The 15,597-nt window shown below is 43.9% G+C and overlaps 1 protein-coding gene across 2 annotated transcripts in view; it reads right to left on the bottom strand.

Moving 5' to 3' along the window:
- The window catches only part of LOC137351792 (poly(U)-binding-splicing factor PUF60-like), a 78,254-nt gene that overhangs the window by 13,977 nt on the left and 48,680 nt on the right, over nucleotides 1-15,597 (bottom strand). For both annotated transcript variants that reach the window (XM_068016637.1, XM_068016628.1), the window contains 2 exons: nucleotides 12,764-12,856; nucleotides 8,646-8,859 (listed from right to left, as the gene is read on the bottom strand). In XM_068016637.1, coding sequence (XP_067872738.1) covers nucleotides 8,646-8,859; nucleotides 12,764-12,856 — 307 coding nt within the window. The remainder of the gene's footprint in view (nucleotides 1-8,645; nucleotides 8,860-12,763; nucleotides 12,857-15,597) is intronic.

Consider the following 15,597-nt stretch of genomic DNA (forward strand, 5'->3'; position numbering starts at 1 on the left):
CGCCTCTCCCCCCACCCAGCTCCGAACCGTGACACAAGACAAAATGAAAGGGAGTGGGGCAGGAACAAATGAAATGCGGAGAGAAGGAGGTGAGTACAAACTGATGAATGAATATTGAGTATAGTATCATAGTGCTAATGCTACTGCACTAATAATTCAGAAGCCTGGAGTAATGATCCAGTGACAGGCAGCTGGGCAGTTTAAATAGTTAAATAAATCTGGAACAAAAAGCCAGTATTAGTAATGGTGACCTGAAACTACAGAATTGTTGTAAAAGCCCATCTGGTTCACTGTTGTCCTTTAGGGAAGGAAATCTACTGTCGTTACCCAGTCTGGCCTATATGTGACTCCAGACCCACAGCAACGTGGTTCACTCTTAAAAGGCCCTCTGAAAGAGCCTAGCAAGCCACTCAGTTGTATTCAAAAAGATGGATCACCACCACCTTGTCAAGGTGAATTAGGGATGGGGCAACAAATACTGGCCTTGCCAACGACACCCACATCCCAGGAATGAGTGAAAGAGAAAGGGTGGAAGTGGGGGGTAAGAGCAGTCAATGAAGGGGGAGAGAAGCAGAGAGGGGGATGAATGAAGAGGGAATACTGACCACAACTTCCAATAGCTCGTCCAACTCCATAAACACTACACTATGTAGTGTATGTATGATGTAGTGGCAATAATGGAAACGTGGCTTAAAAATGGTGAGGGTTGGGCACTTAATCTTCAGGATACAAAATGTTAAGAGAAAACAGGGAGGTGGTGAGGTGGCAGTACTGATTTGGGAAGATACTGTAGCATTGGAAAAGGAATATGTTCTTGAAGGTGGGGTGGGGTGGGGGCAAAGACAGAATCCATTTTGTTAGAATTCAGAAGCGAAAATGGGATGATCACTCTACTGGGGGGTATTCTATAGGCTGCCAAATAGGGAGAGAGGAGAGCCAATCTGCAGGGAATTCACAGAGATGTGCAAGAACTGAAGAGTGGTGATATTGGGGGACCCAGTAACACAGACACACACTTACACCAAGTAACAAAGACAGTTACCCAAATATTGATTAAGATAATGTTAGATTAAAGAGAAAGGAGGGGGAAGAATTTCTGAAACGTGTTCAGCAGAACTTCCTTGACCAGTATGTTCTCGGTCAACTAAGAAGGAGGCATTGCTGGATCTGCTGCTGGTGAGTGAGGTGGGCCGAGTGGATGCAAGTGTCTGAGAGAACACTTGGGTAAGTGCGATTTGAAGTAGAACTTCTAAATTGGAAAAGGGCTAACTTCAATGTGATGAGAGCGAATCTAGCCAGGGTAAAATGGAAAGACTGACATGCAAACTGTAATGGAACGATGGGTGATCTTTAAAGAAGAGATGTTTCTGGTACAGGCTAGGTACATACCAACAAGAACAAAAGGTGAGGGAACAAAAGCCAGGGCCTCCTTGGTTGATGAGGGAGCTACAGCATATGATGAAACAAAAAAAAAAGAGGGTGTATGATGCATGTCAGGTGAATTCTTCAAGTAAGAACCAGGGCAATAAGCTGAGAGGGGAAGTGAAAAGGAAAATAAGACTGGCAAAGAGAGAATATGAGAATAGAATAGCAGTTAACAAAGGGAACCCAAAAATCTTCTACCGGCATGTAAAGCGGGTAGTAAGAGGTGGGGTGGTGCCTATTAAGGACAAGGCAAGGCGAAAATACTTAATGAATACTTTGTATCAGTGTTTATTAAGGAAGAGGATGATGACAAAATAGCAGAAGTGGAGATAGTAAAGGTAATGGATGAAGTAAAAATTGATAGGAAGGATTAACTGGAAAGACTGGCTATGCTCAGAATGGATAAGTCACCTGGTCGGGATGGTCCTCATCCCAGGTTGCTAAAGGAAGTGGGGTGGAGATAGTGGAAGGGCTTGCCATAATCTTCCGATCTTCCATAGGTAAGGGGGAGGTGCCAGAGGATTGGAGAGTGGCAAATGTGATCCCTTATTCAAGGGTGTCAGAACATTCCTAGGAACTTCAGGCTAGTTAGTTTATCAGTCGTGGGTAGATTTTAATAATAATCAGAGCAAAAAAAGGCACTTGGAGAGGTTTGAGTTAATTAAGGAGAGCCAGCACAGATTTGTCAAAAGACAGATCATGTTTGACTGACCTAACTGAATTTTTTGATGAAATAACAGGGGAGGGTGATGAAATGAAAACAATGGATATTGTCTATATGGATTTGAAGAAAGGCTTTGACAAAGTACCACATTAAAGGCTGAACAAAATTGAGGCTTATGGAATAGCAGGGTCAGTGTCCATTTGGATAAAAAATTGGCTGAAGGACAGAAAACAGCGAGTCGTGGTAAATGGTTGTTTTTCAGACTGTAGGATGGTAGACAGTGGTGTTCCCCAAGGTTCAGTGCTAGCTTTTTTTGATTTATATAAATGTCTTGTATATTGGAATACAGAGTAAAATTTCAAAATTTGCTAATGATACCAAACATTTGATGTGTGGCAGACAATGAGGATGACACCAATCAACTGAAAGAGGACACAGATAGGTTAGCAGAATGAGCAGACAAGTGGCAGATGGAATTTAACGCAGAGAAAATGTGAGGTGATACATTTTGGCAGAAGGAATAGGGAGAAGCAATATAGACTGAAAAATAGCACAGATCTGAAGAGTGTATAGGCTCAGAGGAACCTGGGGTTCATGTGCATAGAGCTTTGAAGGTGGCAGGTCATATTGAGAGAATTAGCAAAGCATATGGTACCCTTGGCTTCATAGAGGTATTGAGTACAAAAGCAGGAGTTATGCTGAACCTTTATAAAGCTCTGGATAGTCCACAACTGGAGTACTGCATCCAGTTCTGGTCACCACTCTTTAGGAAGGATGTAAGGGTCCTTGAGAGGGCGCAGAGGCGATTTACCGAACTGGTTCCAGGGACTGATGGATAGGTCTGTGAAGAGCTGGCATGGAGTCCATGGGCCGAATGGCCTCCTTCTGTGCTGTAAATGACTGAGGGATTTTAGCTACAAGGCTAGGTTGGAGAAGCTGGGGTTGTTCTCCTTGGTGCAAAGGAGACTGAGGGGAGATTTGATAGTAGTGTACAAGATTCTGACAGGTTCAGATAAGATAGACAAAGAAAAGCTGTTTCCATTAGCTGATGGTACAACGACTAGAAAACACAGATTCAACATTTTGGGCAAGAGATGGAGGAGGTGACGTGAGGAAAAACCTATTTTATGCAGTGAGTGGCAAAGACCTGGAATTCCCTGCCTATGAGAGCGATGGAAGCAGAGGCGATGAATGTTTTCAAAAGGAAATTGGATAGGGATATAAACTGCAGGGCTACAGGATAGAGCAGGGTATGGGACTGATTGGACCGTTGTATAGCGAGCCAGAATGGACTCGATGGGCCAAATGGCCCCCTTCTGTGGCATAATGGCTCTATGCCTACCAATCCCATTCAAGTCAACAGTGCATTTATATGGACAAACATTAAATGCTTATAACTTAGCAGCAGTAATGAGGAGCTCAAACACACCCACACACAATTGCCAATTTAAGATAATTTTAGATTGTAAGACAGACCTCCAATTAAAATTTTCCCATTTTCCCTTCTTGGACAAATCATCTGTACCTGCAATCCTCTGACTCCAGTGGACTTGTGCCGAGGTCAGACTATGCCTGAGTGCACACTATTAAAGACACAAATCACAATAGTCAGTCTTACCTCTCTTTTTCTCATCTTTGTTTAACCTTCCATTACCTTGCTCACGGCTCTTCACGTGGTGAGCTCCACTGTTCCCTTGCACACTTCTGTCTGTTCCTGGGGCCTCCTTGCACTGTTCCCTCCTCAGTCCAACAGCATCCAATGTATTCCACTCTCAGGCATTTCGTTAAGAAGCAGAGCTTGCAGTTCTTTCAGCTCCCGGTGAAAGTTTCTACCTCTGCAGCAGTTATCGAGCAGTTAAGAACTGCTGGTATGTTAGCTGGCATTACGTTGAAGTGAGGTGAGGATAACAGGGTGCTGAGGGAGGTAAACCAGAATAGTGGATCCACTCAACCACAACGGCCCCCCAATGCCAGTGATCCAATGCGCTAACGTTCGTCACCATTTCATGGTTAAAAAGGTTCTTCTGAGCCAGTGGCAATCTGACGATATCCTGGATGACCAGTTTTACAGAGTCAGAGGTAGTGGCATGGAACAATTGCCTGGAGTCTGGAAGTACTAGCAGCGTGTGTTGCACTGATAGAAAGCCAAACTAATTGACTGGAGGAAGCAGGCTGCAGTGCTTAACTATCTAGTGGGCAATAGGACGTCTGATTTTTAGAGACTGCTGCTATCAGTGGGAAGTGCTGCTAGTTGCTCAAGGTTGGGGATCAGGATTCTGTTTGAGGCATGGATACCCTCGGCATCAAAATGCAATCAGGATTTGTAAACATTGAGGGGGGAATCCCAACCAGAGCACAATCTACAGCAAAATGTTGGCCATATCAATAGCTCTGGGTCACAGTGGCAGGCTGCACTGTGTAGGACAGGGCGTGGAGCAGACCATGGAGTAACACTAGGCTCAACAAATCTTCCATGCACCTATCATGAGTTTGTTCATCTAGCAGATGGCCTGATTCCGCCCTCATCCAGGGTGGCTTCTCCAGTTCCAAGATCTCCATACGCAACAAGGAAACTCATTGATTTCATTTCACTCGGTTCTGCATGTTCTGCCCTTGGAGTACCTCTTCAGGCATTTCCAAAAGAATTGGACACAACTTTTCAGACTGACTACAGATCTGGTGCTCCCTACTCACCATCTTGTATCATGGGTTAACCAGTAAACGTAGTGGGTTCTTCCAAGTGCCATTCTGTCGATCTGCAAGGCCCAATGGACAGCTTGAAGGCATAGGGGCCTTCTGATCCAACTGATTCACTCAACAATACTCAAGAGCCGGGCTGATTGGCGACCTTAAACTAACTTCAATACTATATTAGTCTTTCTCATCTCTCCTCAACAGCAAAGTCCCACTCCAGGCTAAGCAGGTCGTGTATTAAGATGCTGTTCCAAACCATTCTTTCTCCTAGGCATTGACAAAATGGCCTCCTTCAGCCCACAAGGATCAGGAGCAAGCTGTGGGCTGCAATTGTGACAAAGCAGAAAAACATACAAGGAGAGGGTCTCAAACACTCGAGGCCAGAGTCAGCCTCACAATCGACATGCATCATTTGCCAAAATGCGTAGGTAAGGGAAACACAGGTGGTGAAAATGTGGGACAGCCAACCCAGTGAGGCAGTGAAAGCAGGGGATTCAATAAAGAGAAAACTGAATACATTTTTAGCAAATAGGGTGTGGAAGATAGAGGATGGGAAGCCTTTGACCACTGGATTGGCATGCTAGATGGAAAGTCTTTTCCAGATCAAATGGTCCCACATTCCCAAGGATATTGAGTAGAGAGAGGCAGCTGAACTATAAATATTGATACATTGCATCTCCTGGAACTTGTTTGACTGGTTAGATGGTCTAAGTAGGCAGAAAGAAATTTCCTTGAGATTTTTCAACTGGTCTTGAGTTCTCCCAGGTGTCAGTTATTTTGAACAATTGGAGGAAGTGGGCAGGGTTGGGGGAACTGCACTACCCACTTGATAGATGGGAGCACTGATGGGCCCAAGCAACCCTTCTCTTTGTATGTCCATAAAAGTAACTAGTGACAATTACACAGGGCTGTGTACTTCTAGAACACAAGGCAGTTGGGTACATTGCATGCTATCCTAGGCTCCGAAGCGTCTAAGGTAAATGTAAGTTGTGTAACTAAATGAAATGGAGGCTTCGGTTGGCAGTTACTAGACGATATTACTTGTTGGGCAGGGTTGATTATACAAGTTTGTGTTTCCAGGATTTACTGCTTACCTTTATTGGGTTGTACAGGCTGGTGGAAGCACTGTTGGACAGGGTTATGGAATGTGTCCATATTGTGGTCCGCAGCATGGTGGCAGTGTACTCACTCATCTTTTATGGCGAGTTTTATTGCTCACTATGCTACTCAATTTATGGTATCTACTGTCCAAATGAGCTAAGGTTCAACCCATGATCAGTCATCTAATAACCAGTGACCATACTTCTTCCCAAGGGGAGATAAAGGTCAACAGAGTCTCATTCACTCCAAGATGGCACATTACCACTGAAGATTGGAAGTATATATCTTCTGTGGCAGCCACAATAATTCAATACTTAAACCACAAGTCCACAGCACCCATGGGTAAAGGTTACTGATTGACTAGCCACACAGGCTCATTGATGGGACCTGAAGGCCCTACAAAACCTTCCCACGTTGCTCTCGATAAACCTGAAAGACAATGCTGGGCCTAGCTGTGCAAGCAGCTTACCAGTGCTCTGTGCTGGTAAAGGAATCTTAGCAAGTTACTTTCATACCAGATCCATGTGGCATCAGCAATGGGGCTTGTCACTATAGGGAGAAATTGTGCATCATATGGATTTGGAGTTAGTTTGGTTTGGACATTCCAAGCATAGTTGAGATACATTTTGCTGACGAAAAGGCACAGAAACTGACCCAATGAATGTCTAACTGCAATGAAACCCAATATGTTTCATCAAACTACAACCACAAAACTGAAGAGTAGAATCCAGGGAACAGCTGTTTTGCTTACCTATCTAGTCAGCCAATCATGCCTGTTTTCCCATTCCACTACCAGCTGCATAGGCACTTGATTTCTACATTATAAAGAGCATGTATGCTGAAACATTAAACCAAGACCAATTGTTGCATCTACTCAAAACAAAACCTCAGTCCAGTAAGACCACGTGCTCAAAAAAAAAAATCATTTGTAATATCCAAGGACTCTACTTGATCACTGCGAAAAACAACCAGTGAAGTGGTGTACACTTCACAACCCCAAAGCTCTCACATTCCAACAAAAAGCAAACTGCAACTAGAAATCAGTAGTTATTACTCTCAACTGATTATGCACCAGAACAATGTACAGCTGCTGTCTTGAATTTACATAGGTTACCCGCGCACCATGCACTCCCTCCGTCGTTCTTCTAATCCATATCAAGATCAAATTACCTGTCTACATATTGAGAATGCCATCAACCCACCATTCCCATACCCAAAAATCAACTATAACCATATATACCATTCACCTTCTACCACCTACCCACATAATTCAGAAACCCAAGCCACTTCCTGTCAATCTCAGTGCAAGAACAAAATTAGACCAACCTAATGGCCCAGTCTCACATTTTCTCAAGTACAGTTTTCTGCTAACGTTGTATACAGTACAAGAGAATTCGTAAAATGGAACTAATTGTCTGGCAAATAAACACATTGCAAGAGTTATCAGTGCAGTCATTAGACACGAATAAAATCAAGATGCCTGTGCCAACTAACGGCCCACTGAGGCGTAGTGACCTGTCATAGTGCCCACTCTGAATGCACAAACACTGCACATGGCTCCATGCCAGGCTGCAAACCCCTTCTGGTTTCAGATTTTTCTTTGCTTTCTACATTGAAACATAGGAATTGCTTGCTGAAAAAATATCATGGCTCATCTAGTTGGCCTCCTAGCATCCTTGAAGTTGTAATAATAATGGAGTTGTTGATTAATCACAGCAATCGATTTCTATCAATTAGTCTACAATAGACCCAGACACAAATCAGGGAAAATGCCCAGTGTGGAAAGCTTTGGTCCAAATTCACCCATTCCTTCCATATTCTCATTTCCGAGATTGCCATCTAGGTGTGGCACGTAGACTGAACATTATATCCACAAGTAGCTAGCAATGCGCAGTACAGTACATGTCAAGGTCAAAAAGGGCTGCCCAACAGCACAGAATGTCAAAGTCTTGCAGACAAAGGACAGCTTACATGCAACTCTGCATTGGGCAGCACAGATGAAGAGCATCCGGATCCAGCAATTCAAGATGACGGAGCTGGCACAAGTCTTGGATAACGGAGTCAAGGCGAGAAACCAATGTTAAAAATGCAGTGTATCTGCAACCATGGCAGTGCCCATGACATTGAAGTGTCTTTGCAAACATGACCTATATTGGCAAGTGCACTTGCCAGCCGTGTGTATGTGCACAGTGATCTGCACTTTAAGCTGTACTAGCAGAAGCAGGAGGAGGGATGATGGTGCTAAGGAATGAACATTTTCCCACTTTCCTCCCAGTTCTTGCATTAGCAGTGGTTGAGATGAAATGCACAGCTTGTCCTCTGTGATTCTAGCAATGAGCTTTTTCTTCCAGAGTCACTCCGATTGCATCAGAACAATTCTTCCAATTCTGGCACACTCTGTCCTGACAGCCTATCAACGCGAGGTAAGTGGTGTTCTGGCCAGATTTAGAGGCCACGGTGCTTTGCAGTGGGTGGAGAGGAGGAAGGAGGGAGAAAAAAAAAGAGAATCAAAATGAAAAATGGAAATTAAGTGGAGAGTGTTGAAACTCGTTATTCAGGACTTACAGGAAGCAGAGAGCAGTCCTTCACTCCATCTACCTGGACTGGAGTGATTGCCTAATTCCAGAGGTGAAAGATAACTACTCTATCGAGTTTCACTTTAGAAACCTGCCAGGCCTTTTATTTTAATTTTGTAAAATGTGTGTTCCTCCCTTTTTCCACAATACAGTCATGAAACCAGTTTTACCAACAGAACACTCACCAATGAATCCATATCCTTTATGCTTCCCCGTTGTGGGGTCTCGGGCCAAGGTGCAGGATTTAATCTTTCCAAAGGCCTCGAACACACTTTTAATGTCATCATCCGACAGATCCGGGTGAACGGACGCGACATAAATTCTGTTAAACGCCCTGGCTTCCTCTGCAAGCTGGTCTATGATTGGTTGAGCTTGTCCTATGTTACTCGGTCTGCCAACCTGTAACAAAAGAAACCCCCGCCAATTACAGACCAAGCTAGAAATTAATACGAACCATGCCACTTCTCCTGGAAAACACGGGCTAAGAATTGAGATGCCATCTGAAATCTCCCTGGGACATTGGGAGTACCCCAGAAACATTGGCAAATGGCGCCCATCAGTAATGAAATTGAGTGCGTCTCACATAGTCTGTTCCCATTAGGAAGAGACCTTTTTTGTTACAGATTATTGTTCAACAGACCTCACTCATCAGGAACACTCAACTTGAGTGTTCAAAAGGGAAACCTTAGTGTGTTTTACAGGAGAGAATGTAGCATGCTGGCACATCTAATTAAAGGGAAACTACACCTCATTTAAAAAACAGTAAATTTCCTGCTCCCACGCACAGTCCCCTGCCAAGCGCCCTGAGCCACGCGTTGCGGTGCTGCGGAGAAATCCACCCCGTAACCTCGCGTTTGTTCACCACCGGGAAGGGGAGGAGGCTAAGGGAGGGAAGGAGATACGCAGCCCACATGCCTACTCACGGTGCATTCTGGGTAGAATGACATCACTGCAGCTGCACTGTACAAAACCTTCCACAGAATTTGTTTACCTGTGGAAGACTTGTACAGGGCAACTACAGAACAAGCAGACCAGAGTGATGTCACCCTACCCAGAATGCACTGCACGTAGGAGAAGGAACAGCGACACCGGGCAGTGGGAGAAAATGCAACGTCACGAACTGGACTTCTCCCCAACACAGCAGCACACAACTCGGAACAATTGGCAGAGGACTGCGCCTGAGAGCAAGCTATTGAAACTTACCACTTTTTAAATGGGCTGAAGGCCCCTTTAACAGATATCAAACACAAGTGGCTGTCTGTGTATGTTTACTGGGAGCGCCCTGACTTGTTCCCCCAGCCAATCGCAGGACATCATGGAGGTGTGGCACTGTGGATCAGCACTAAAGCGCAACCTGCTGCGGAGACAGGCCGGAACCATCGCAGTAAACATACCGGTGGTCAGAAAGAAAATATCAGAGACTGGTTTCAGAACTTTGGTGCATTTATTATTTAAACTTGAATTAAAAATTGGCTTGCTGGTACTTGGGAGAACCCTCATCCTCCAATCGATATGAAATTTCCAACATGACAGGTAGCTTTTAGGAAGAGCAAGGAATGGGAGGAGCAAGAGGTTTAGTAAAATAGGATATACAAGTATTTTACATATTGAAGGAAGGATTATTTATACCTCATCTGGAGCACGGAATAAGAGAAAACCTTGGAGGCACAGACTAGCAAGAGCTCCAAGTAACACTTTCTTGTGGATAACTGACGAAGTCCAGAATAAGCTCCAAGCACAAAGTCAAGCAATCCAAGAAGAAAAGGGACACTGGAATTGTGATGCAGGCCAAAAGAGAGCGTGAGAACACGACAAAGAAATCTAGATGTGCAGGTGGCATTATAATGAACAAGCGAGATAACAGGACAGAATACGGATGTTCTCAAGATCACAGTTTTGTCTGGATTGTAACTGAAGAACCAGACGGAATCAATTGCCTCCTCTTGTTCTCAACGACCTGGAATACTAGGGTCCACTAAGTGATTCCATGTTTAGTCTTCAGTCTTCAACTACTCAAACAGTAGATCTTCCGATTGGAACGAGGTCAATTGTTCTGACATGACCCACAGCGGTCTACTTATTTCACTGGAAGCAATTAAGCCAAGATCATCAAAGTACCTGCACAAAGCTCTCTTTTGTACTTTGCACAAAGGCATGGTCAGAGTCAGCTGCCAACAGGGACAAGCCAAGAAAAGATGCCATGTACTTAACGAAAAGGACAAACCTCCGGTCAAACGAGATGCAATTTTTGAAAACTATTACTGGGGAAAAAATATTTTTATTTCGAAGAGGAAAGATAAAACCAGTGAACCTGCCTATCACCCCAACCCCCAAGCAAATTAAATTATCAGGTTGGCTCCTGGAAGTGCAGTCGCTTAGAACGTCGAGTGTTCCCACTGGCTGCGGGCACCTTAATGCTGAAATTTGCAGCTGCTGTTTCTTCTGAACAGAATGACTGTCGGACTGGTGAGGAGGGAGTGCTCTACAGCCGAATCCCGTTCTACATAAAAGCTTGGAGGAGACACAAAGAAAAGAGAGGTCGTTTCTAAGCACATAATAGGAACGGTTATGGCAGTATTCATAAAGTCAGCAACAACCCACAGTTTAAACACAGCCACCAGAAATCTGCTTCCATCATCAGGCTAGAGGAACTGATGTTAATCTTGGTGGGATCCATTGTAAAACCATAAGGAGAGCGTCTCCCCTCCCATTCACCCGCCAGACCTCATCCACATCATTACTGTTCCATCAGTGTCAGTGGACACATATTACCATCTCTCCTAGCTTACATACTGAACCCTCACACTTCCATCTGTTTAACATTTATTATCCACCCAAGATCAATCCACAAACTAAATCTTACTTGTTCTCTTTTCCTGACCACCTCAACCTAGGACTTTAAACGTCTTTTTTCCCCCCTCTTTCTACATCCCTCTCATCTTGCATTATATCAACATCCCTTCCAATTGACCAAGCTATTCTTTCCCTGCCCCTAGATACTGCCCATCCCAAATCTCACCCTTCCTGCAAAACCTAACATTGGGTTTACCCAAGCAAGTTAGCAGCTCTGCATCCTCCCCCGCAATCTGACAATCCGCTTGAACCTACCACCTGAATAACCCTCATCGTACTCCAGGAATCCTGCCCCTACTCATATCCTTCACCTTATACACTCGACCGTCATGCCTCAGCTGTGTGTGCCTTCCACTGTGTCACAATGTCAATGCCAGTCCTTAGTTGAATGGCATTACCCATCCAACAGGGACTAACCCTAGTGACTCCGCTTCCATGTTCTACTCTGGCTCTTGCAGTAAACACTGGCACTCCATCAGAAAAAGGATCAGATATACGTTCTGGTCTCAAATGGGTTACTTCCAGCTCCCCCTTAAAAGCCCACACAAACTACAACAGGTGGGCAAGTTGATAACACTCAATGGCTAACTTTCCAAAGTTCTTTTTGCATCAGATCAATTCCTTCATTTACGCCACATTAGTTGCAGCATTAGGTTTTCGTTATCCTATAACCTATGCCTTGCCTTACTTACCAACTCTGCTAAGAAGTCTTAAGAAGTTGTAGCAGTGACCTGTAGTTCATTCTGTGGGTCCAGTCATCACAGCTCATGTGCAGAGGTGCAGAATCCCTTTATTAGTGGCAATGGCACTTACTGATCTATACCAGTGCGCCTGTGACACAATACCCTAAACCAATGAACCCAGAACACTTTGCAGAGGAATTAAAGCTAAGGTTAGAAAACAATAAAAAAGAGCCAACTTTAATTAAAGAAATGCTACACCATTAAGGGCTCACCAGAATTTCGGTGGCGGGGGGTCATCCAAATCTCAACTTGACTGATGGGGTCGGGAACATAGGTGAAATAAAATTGGCCAACTATACAGAAACCATTTTAAAAAGATAAAAATTCAGTTTTGCATTGCATATGAAAAGCCTTCTGCTTCAGTTACTGCTGATGAGGTGACAATGTAATGATGTTTCACGATTCTCTGATGCCAAGATACCATATAGGCTGCTGACAACCTCCAATTTTACAACTGCTGACTATATCATTACCCAACATATATCCATGAACAGCCAATCAACCTGTGCTTAGGGTACAATGGAAATCAGTAGGATCCTGGGTTATCTATTCCGATGTCACCTTGTGCTTTATCCTTTTAGCAGAGCACACTGCATTTCATTGTCATGCATTTGGGGGAAAAAAAAATTTTTTAAACAATGTTTCTGCAGAAACCCTAATCTGCTGGTGGTCAGACAGGCTACGTAATAAGTGCTGAAGTCACTTACCTTGATGTTTCTGCCTCCCAGCATCACCGAGTTCATCTGCTCAAGAGCAAGCTGAGCTGCCTCTGGAACCTCGTACTCCACAAAGGCAAACCCCTACAAGTAAAAGGAAGGGCCTCACTCTCAGCTCTGCTATAGCACAGTGTATGCCAGAGGTACTGTGCCAGCTTACCCAGCCATCTTGCACACCCAAAACCAACACTTCACAACCACATGGTAATTACTTAGTTGATACCCTGACCTGGACAGAATATTAGGGACTACACTTCGAGACTTTCCTGCTTAAACTTCTCAATTAGTGTTTCTCTTCCAAGTTTCTTTTTATGTAGTCAGGGAGGTCTGCAATCACACTAGCACATTCCACCCATCGATACAGATCAGAAAGGCTCTGGTCCACCCCAGCTTAGCCAGAGAAACACGACAACTGCCAATTCCAGCTATTCCTAAAAGGATTGCTGGATGTTTTCCAACCCTACACCTTAATCCATTCTGACTGTTGATTGCTGAATGGAAGAAACTTACCAGTCCTACATGTGACTTTTCTAAGAACATAACAGAAGGCCATTCAGCCCCTCAAGTCTGGATCACTATTCAATCAGATCATAGCTGATATCTTTACCAAATGAAAATCAAACTCAGTCTGGAGGTTTCAATTAACTCCCAGCATCCACAGCCTTTTGGGGGACAGAATTCCACTAGCCTTTGTGTGAAGAAATGTTGCCTGATATCATCCCTAAATGGCCTAGCTCTAATTTTAAGGTCGTGTCTCCTTGCTCTGGATTCCCCCACCAGAGGAAATCGTTTTTCTATCGACCTTATCAAATACATTTATCATTTTGAACACCTCAATGAGATCAGGCCACAGCCTTCTATACTCAACCTGTCTCCATAACTTAATCCTTTTAGGCCCATTATCATTCTGACGAATCTGTGCCGCTCCCCCTCCAAGGCTAATATATCCTTCCTAAGGTGCAGTGCCCAGAACTGAATGCAGTTACTCCAAATAGGATCTGTAAAACTGAAGCACAACTTTTGAATTCCAATCCCCTTGAGATTAAGGCCAACATTCCATTAATCTCTTCAATTGCTTCTCGCCCTATCTTTTGCTAATTTTCCTATATAGCCACCCTTTGCTCCTTCACAATTCCTGGCATCTCTCCATGAAGCAAATTTTCCAATTTGTCTTTCTCAGATGCAAAGTGGATGATCTCATATTTGCCCACATCGAGCTCTATCTGCTACAGTTTTGTCTGCTCACAATCTTTCTCATGTCCCTTTGCATTTTCCAAACAGTGTCATCTATATGTAAATCTGTCATCCAAGTCATCGATATACATGTTGAAAAGCTGTGAACCTAGTACTGATCCCTGGCAAACACTTATCACATCCTGCCAATTAAGATTATTCCCTATCCCTATTCAGTTTCCTACCTCCAAACCAAACCACGTTAGGTTATTTCCAATTCAGTGCGTGCTCATTTTTGCTAACAACCTCTTGTGCAGAACCTTACCAAATGCCTTCTGGAAGTTCAGAGATAACATCCACAGGCTCTAGTTCAAACATGTACCCCAAGTGCTGCTGAGTGAAGTAAGGTCCCTGACGTCTGGAAACCAAACATTTAACTTTTAATGCAAGTGAGAAAATTTGAGTCACATTACTCCTGATCTTCCAAAGCTGACTGCATTCAGGCGCAGTACCAGAGGACTGGAAGGCAAATCATATCACTGTTCAAAAAAGGGAGAAAGGAATAAACCAAAGCCAGTTTATTAATAGTGGAAAGTTGCTGGAATTCATTACCACATTCTGAGCACTTGGAAAAGCACAGTCCAATTAAGGAGAGTCAGTATGGTTGAGAGAGAGTTAGGGGGAAGACAGTGGCATAGTGGTAATGTCACTGGACTAATAATCCATGGCAGCTGGTGAAATTTAAATTCAATTAATTAATACATTCAATTATATGGAATTGAAAGCTAGTCTCAGTAATGGTGCCATGAAACTATCAATTGTCGTGAAAACCCATCTGGTTCACTAATATCCTTTAGAGAAGGAAATCTGCCGACCTTATCTAGTCTGGCCTATATGTGACTCCAGACCCACAGCAATGTGGTTGAGTCCTAACTGCCCTTTGAAATGGCCTAGCAAGTCAATATAACCCTCTCGAGGGCAATTAGGGATGGGCACCAAATGCTCGCCTTGTCCCTGACGCCCACATCCCACGAAAGAATAAAACAAAATAAAATAATTCTGACATATTACAGGGCAATACGGTCAAAGTGTTTAAAATAACTAAAGAATAGGACAGAGTACTTAGAAGCAGTAGTCCCTAGCAGTTGAACAGTATATAATGATAGGCCATAGCTGAATGATTAAAGTTAGGAGATTCAGAACAACAGGGCAGCAGAAACTTGTTTTGAGAGCTGCGAATCTGTGGAATTCGCTTCCAGGGCTCGTGGTGAAGGAAGAAACTATTTCATCATTAAAGATCAGACTGGATAGGCAGAAGGCGGAAATGGGGTTTAATAGAATGGTATAGGATGACAAGAAAGTTGCCAGGGCTGGGAAATTGCAGCTATGAGAAAGATTGGAGAGGCTAGGGTTGTTTTCCTTAGAACAGAGGAGGCTGAGGGGTGACTTAATTGAGGTGTACAAAATTATGACGGGCCTAGATAAGAGTAGACAGGAAGGACTTGTTTCTCCTAGCAGAGAGATCAATTACCAGGGGGCAGAGATTTAAGGTGATTGGTAGAAGGATTAGAGGGGACGAGGTAAAACTTTTCCACCCAGAGGGTGGTGGGTATCTGGAATTCACTGCCCAGATCGGCGGTGGAGGCAGAAAC

Source organism: Heterodontus francisci, chromosome 2 (assembly GCF_036365525.1).
Source record: "Heterodontus francisci isolate sHetFra1 chromosome 2, sHetFra1.hap1, whole genome shotgun sequence".
Classification (NCBI taxonomy): Eukaryota; Metazoa; Chordata; class Chondrichthyes; order Heterodontiformes; family Heterodontidae; genus Heterodontus; species Heterodontus francisci.